Source organism: Catharus ustulatus, chromosome 21 (genome assembly GCF_009819885.2).
Source record: "Catharus ustulatus isolate bCatUst1 chromosome 21, bCatUst1.pri.v2, whole genome shotgun sequence".
Taxonomy (NCBI): domain Eukaryota; kingdom Metazoa; phylum Chordata; class Aves; order Passeriformes; family Turdidae; genus Catharus; species Catharus ustulatus.
The window spans coordinates 7,041,393-7,047,810 of record NC_046241.1 but is presented as its reverse complement, the minus strand read 5'-3'; the positions used below and the strand labels follow the sequence as shown (position 1 = coordinate 7,047,810).

Here is a 6,418-nt window from a genome sequence, read left to right as displayed (position 1 = left end):
GCTTTTCAGTGCTTACTGAGTGTTAAAGTTGGAAAAGCCAGTAAAGGAACATACTCAACCCTTTGGAAAAGCAGTATCCAGGTTTTTATAGAGAGGCTTCTGTGCTTTGAGCTTAATTCTCAGTGCAAAGCCAGTCTGTGTGTTCTTGGGAAGGAGGGAAGAGTGCTGCTGCTTCTAAGTGCTGAGCTGTTTTGTTAAGGGTTTTTCAGATTGTGGAGGTTTTTAAATTTATTCTTTGTACACAAAATGGGCTTTGCAGTAAATGTGAGGTATAACTGTAGTTGTTCCTTTTTCCTCTAAGGTTTGCTGTAATTGTTTTCCATGGCCTTACTCAGAGTCATGGTGATGTGAGCAGGGCAGGAACTTGTCTAGTCTGTGTCCCTTAGCTCTGGGTCACTGTGCCCTGTGCTGTGCTGCCTTCCCAGCTGCTCTGGGCTGTCTGTGGGGCACCAGAGGGAAACCAGCAGTTTTCCAGCAGCATTATCCACTCTGGGAAGTGCAGGAAGGAGGTCTTGGCTCCTTGGTGGGTGAGCCAAGGTGTGCTGAGAGCTGGAGCTGCCACGGATGGTGCTTGGCTTTCTCAAGAGCTGTGTCAGGCTGCTGTGGGGATGTGAGGGACATCAGCCTCTCCTTCCTGCCACTCTCCACTCACTCCCAGTGCTGGTGGGACCATGAGTTCTTCCAGTGCTGTCTCCTGCAGTAACTCATTAGCAGCTGTGTCTAATGAGAGGTGGCACCACCAGGGCTGCAGGCTGGCAAGGCACTTCTGCCCCTGCTTATCCATGGAATGGGAACAGCCCCCACCCCTGCTGCACTCATGGGGGGAACTACAGAGCAGCCTGGGCTTCCAGAGCACACAGAACTTGTGGCTAAATCCATCAGCTGGGGCTAAACAACATTCTCAGTCAACACCTGAAGAATAACATGGAACCTCAGAGAAGGCAGAGACCAGAGCAGCCAAAAGTGGAGCTGGGCTGTTCATTCACAGCAGTCCTGTGGAGGAGCAGAACCACAGTCCTAAAAATGCAAGAGCTCTCTCCACTGTGCATGAATAAATGATGGATGAAATGACTGCTGGATTGTAAATGGAATTTATAATGTTAATGATATAATACAGGCTCTTGCCACAACCGGGTCTCCTTTCTTGTCTTTTTAAGCTGCTTGGAAAGGAGCCCAGTGCCTTATTCTTTAGTGCAAATAAATGTAAGCTAAGCAGCCTTGAACACTGAATATCTGTGACATGGGACCTCCTGGCCATATGTACCTGTCTGCTGCTCAGCCCTTGGCTAATTTGCCACCAACTCCCAGGAAAAGCAGGATAGAAATGAAGGTGGTCTGAGCACATTACAGCTGCTATTGGGAAAACAGAGACAACCTGATTTTATGGTCTGCTGCAGCTGTGCAATGTTGCCACTGATTTTACTGCTGCATGAAGCAAGAAGTCCCTTTGGTACAGAGAAACCCCCTCAGTTTCTGTATTTTAGCCCCTGGAGTGGCACAGTGGGGTCAGGATTGGAGCTTTTGGAGCCTGGTTCTGTTGCTAGCACTCAGGTGGGGAAAATGGGTGGGTTTGGGCTTTCCTCACAGGTTCCACCCTGCAGTGAAACTTGTTACAACACCAGTACCAAAATGCCAAAGGATCCTTCTGGAGGGTCTGAAGCTTTTCAGGGTGTGATTTTTAGCCATTTTCTGTGTGAGCATGGCCAAAGTCTCCAGCTCCCAGGCAGAAGGGCTGGGAAGATGTGGGTATAAAGCTCTTCAAAACCCAGGTCTGCTCTTATTTCTGAGCAAGAACACTCAGCTCCTCCTTTATTCTTTGTTTTATTTACATTTGAGGCTTCTCATGAAAGCCAATAACAGGGCAGTGAGACCATTTTATTCCCATTAAAAAGTGTTGGGTCTGTTGCTCCTCCAGCCTCTGCAGGGCTCCTCACAAATCACTTGCAGATGAGATGTTTGCTGCCTCATCTTTAAAAAATAACAGACCTGGGAACTGCCAATGTCTCCAGCTTCCAGGAACTGCAGGTTTAACATTTTACCTGGCAGGTGAGCAAATGTGCATCAGCAAGGTTTTTGTTGCCTTGGGGCTTTTGGTTGTTTAGATTTCTCAGAACTCTAAATAGTTAAAATCAGAATAGAATTTGTGGTAAACAAGAAAAATCAAAAGCTCTACTTGTGCTGTTTGGAGAGGTCACATTTTGCAGACAGAAGTGTAATTTAAAAACTTTTCCAAACGAATCAAATGCTGGTGGCAGGATGCACATGGAACCTCTTGAAAGAGCATAAGTGGCTTTTCTCAGAAAGAGAAGTACCTTTTGGGTAACCTTTCCACAAGTAAAGCATCAAGCTCATTGGACAGCTTCTCCCATTTGGAAGCATTAACTGATGCACAAAACTTCTCCCTTAAAGGAGATGAACTTTGGGATCTGTGGGTACTTGCAGTGATGGTTTCTGTGTGTTATTTCAATAATGCTCTGTTCTCTTTGTGCAGACAGCAGTGCAAACAGATGTCTGCAGTTAACAGGTCTTCAGTGCTGAAGCTTTCAGAAGCTTTAAATTGTTTTCTTGAATACTAAGTGTAAGTTTTGTGTGAGAGGTTTTCTCTTCTGCCTTGCAGTGCTTTGCATTGTGTGATTCCAAGTTCTGTGTGTGACTATTCTGTGATGCTAAAACCCCAAAGCCAAACAGTCGATACCCAACCATGAGCAAAGCCCCAAACCTGGAAAGGTCGAGTGTAGTTTTCAGCAGCTTTCATTCCTGGACTGCTCTGAGCTTTGTTGTGCCCTTCTGAGGTTATTTTCTACAGGATTTTGGTGCTGCTGCTTGGCAGATTTCTGCAATAAAAGTGTATTTGCAGGGAATCTGCTGGGCACAGAGTTTGTCTGGCTTTATGAAGTAGTAAATTTTCTGTTGCTTAATCTAATATTCTAGAGAAAAATAGTAGTGCAGGGAAAGGAGAGTGTTGCTTCACCCTCCAGAAGTGCCATAAGAGACCTTGATCTTGTTGCAGTCTTTGCTATTACTTGTGAGAACAGTAACATATGAGGATTTAAGGTCTGCTGCAGTCAGAAAGCACAAAGAAAAGAGTGAGTGTTGATACCAACAGAGAGGAACCAACTGTGCTGAAGCCAGGGAGGCAATGCTGGGGCCAGCCTGCTGCCTCAAGGATCAAATCAGTGTGAGTTGAACCCTATTTTACTTTCTGGCAGATTAACTAAGCCCTGTGCTCTACCTCTGTGATGTTAAATCCTGCTCAGAATGTGCGTTGCTCTTTGAAGTGACAATATCCATCCTGCACCTTCACTCGTGGCTTTCTCTCCTTTTCCCAAGCACAGACTTGCTGTCCCCTCTCCGTGGAGGTGCCTGGGTTTGGTGGCACTGCCTGAGTGCTCAGTAGCCAGAGCTAGGGCTGGAAGATGCTGCAGGTTCTTGCACTTTTGAAACACAGGTGTTGGAACAGAGCAGATGTTGACAGAGAAGCTCTCAGAGAAGAGCTCCACTCAGGCAAGGACACCAGACCTGGAAATGCCAGTGGGGCTGAAGCCTGGACTGTGTGGGGCTCCTGGGAGTGTCACAGAACTGGGATTGGGACCATGGCTGCTCACCTGCCAAAGAAACCAGCCTAGAACTGAGCAAGCTGGAGTTGGGAGTGTCCCCCATCTTCTAAAGCTGCACTCAGTCATCTCCTGGCTTGGTAATAAGTATTTGGATATGACAGCACTAGAGCTCTTGTGTTTATGACATTCCTGTTGATCTGAGTTACCTCTTCTCTTGTCTCTGGTTTCTCCTGCCTTCATTTATGTGCTTGACTGTAAATGCCTCCTCAGACAGGAGCATGTTGATGAGCCTTAATGAGTTAATATAATCCCTGTGAGCTCTATATTGCTGCTGAAAAATACTGGCTGTGGTTGCTTAAAAAGACAGCATTTTCTGCAAAGGTGCATCATGGCACCAGCTGGAGGGGGCTGCAGTGGGGTTGGGACTGAGGTCCCTGTGGAAAAGCATCCCTGCACTAGCCAGCCTTTTCCTGCTGCAGGCTCATTTGGAAGTGGCCTTTTCACACAAGACCAGTGCTTAATATATCACTCAGACTTTGCTCATTGTCTACAGTTAGTAGTCTAACCTAGGCACAGCAAAGTAATTAGGAGAAATAATTAACAGCTCTCAGTGATGAGGCAACTCCTCTCTCCCTCCCCTCTCCCTCACCGTGGGGTGCACCTTGGTAGTGGCTCAGAAAACACAAGAGGACATTATGAATCAAAAAATAAGTCTTTACCTGTAATTAACTGTGCACACAAAAAGGAAAACGTGGTGATCAAGCAGCCATTAATAGTTGCTTTACTGGAGGAGGATACACCAGAATCAAATGCTCATGGTAAAATGTCCCTTTAGGTCGTGGTTCTGTTATAACATTTAATCCAAACAAAAATAAGTCTCTACCAAAAGAAGTATTTGACCCGTACACCATACGGACATGTGTGGATAAGACACTGCACTCCTCACGTTCCAAATGCCTCACGGCCCCTGTGTTCTCAGTAAGTGCAAGAAAACAAAACCCAGCCATGAAAATACAAAATCAATGCAGCAACTACAGTCGTAGGCAACAGTATGTGCGTGGCCAGGCCCGGCCCGTGGTGGGATGTGGGGCTATGCAGCAGGGATGGACCAGAGTCCCCTCTCCCCTCCCTCCTGTCCCTGCCTCCGTGTGCTGGGGCTCTTCCAAAACAGGGCGCTAAGAGGAGGGAAAATAAAAACAACACCCCAGCCTATACCAAAGTAAATCAAGTAATAATAAAAAGAACATCCCTCGGGTGGCGGCACCGTTTGCCCAGAGCCCCGGTGGCCCCGGGCCCCGCGCCGGCTGCGCGGTGTCACCGCGCCGCGACACCGGGCTGGCCGCGGGCAGCGCCAGCGCCGGGCTCCTGCGAGCCTCTCTGCTTGGAAAGTGGACCGAAAGACATTGTGCAAGTCCTAGCGTGAAGGAAGGCGGAGGAGGCGGTGGGGACGGCCGCCTGTCACCTCGGTGTCCCCAGGTCGCAGCCCGGGCTGGGCTCCCCGTGCAGCCTCAGAGATCCACCCAGCCTCGCAGCTGCAGGGCCAGCACGCCCAGGGCCACGGTGGCCAGGCTGCCACCGGCACCGGGAGCACCGTCACAGTCCTTTTTGTCCACTTCACACCTGGACTGCTGGCACAGGACGCCCTTGAAGCCCACGGGGCAGATGCAGCGCTGGTTCTGGTAGCAGGTGCCGCCGTTCTGGCAGAGCAGGAGCTCGTCGTCGCACACGTTGGCTGCGGGGTGAGAGGGACAGCTCTGGGGGTTACCCTGCACTACCCTCGCAGCAGGAACTCCATTTTAGCTCCTGGGGGTTCAATTATCCAGCCCCTCCCAGCCCTAGAGCACTTCCAAGGCCAGCAGAATGCAGTGGAAAGGTGCAAACAGTAATTTCACAGCTATAAGCCGCACCCTTTTGACTAAAATTTTGATAGAAACCCAGAAGTGCGCCTTATACTCTGGTGCGCCTTATATATGGACAAAGTTTGGAAATTTGCCAACCTGGAAGTGCAAGCTGTGGGGGGAGCCAGTAGTGGATCCTCGCTGCAAAAATAAAAGTGCGCCTTATAGTCCGGAGCACCTTATATATGGACAAAGTTCGGAAAAATTGCCGACACCCAGAAATGCGCCTTATACTCCAGTGCGCCTTATAGCCATGAAATTACTGTAATTTTGGATTTAGGATGAATGGGCAGAATCTGTTCACCCTGCACCCCGAGCACCAAGCCAGCAGTGCTCCTGTTTGCAGCCATCTCACAGCTCCCTGTGGCCCTGCAGCCGGTACTCACGGAAGCAGCCCTGTCTCCAGTAGTAGTTGGGCAGGCAGTCGTCGCACTTGGGCCCCGTGGCGCCTTCCCTGCACTCACAGTAGCCGGTCTCGTTGCAGCGGTCGTGCATGGAGCCAATCTGGTTGCAGTTACATTCTGGTCAAAGACAGGGATGTCAGAGCCTGGCCTGCCTGGGGTTCTGGGCATGCAGTTCCCTGAGGGAGGGGCTGGGGGCTTTGGAAAAGTCTGAGATGTGCTGTGGAAGAGAGATTAGAGACCAAGGGGCTGGGGGGACATGTTGGCCTAACGCCCCAACAGTGCAAACAGCCACGGGTGCAAAGGCTGCCCCTCTTTGGAGCTGAGCCCTTCCTGGCCAAGCAAGGCATCTGAATTCAGTCAGAAAGGCTTTGTGAGACAACCTGGCACAGGTTGCCCAGAGAAGCTGCCCCTGGATCCCTGTTAGTGTCCAAGGCCAGGTTGGATGGGGTTTGGAGCAGCCTCAGCTAGTAGGTGTCCCTGCCCATGGCAGGGAGTGGAACTAGACAGTTTTCAACCCAAACTGTTCTGTGATTCTATGAACATTTTTAGGCTTTGTTTT

At 49.6% G+C, this 6,418-nt stretch overlaps 1 protein-coding gene across 1 annotated transcript in view; it reads right to left on the bottom strand.

Annotated features, from left to right (window-relative positions):
• Positions 1–4,250: 4,250 nt before the first annotated feature.
• NTNG2 (netrin G2) overlaps positions 4,251–6,418 on the bottom strand; it is a 47,923-nt gene continuing 45,755 nt past the window's right edge. Inside the window, 2 exon segments of the mRNA XM_033077737.2 lie at positions 4,251–5,289; positions 5,842–5,976. Of these exon segments, the coding sequence (XP_032933628.1) occupies positions 5,066–5,289; positions 5,842–5,976 (359 nt within the window). The 3' untranslated portion in view covers positions 4,251–5,065.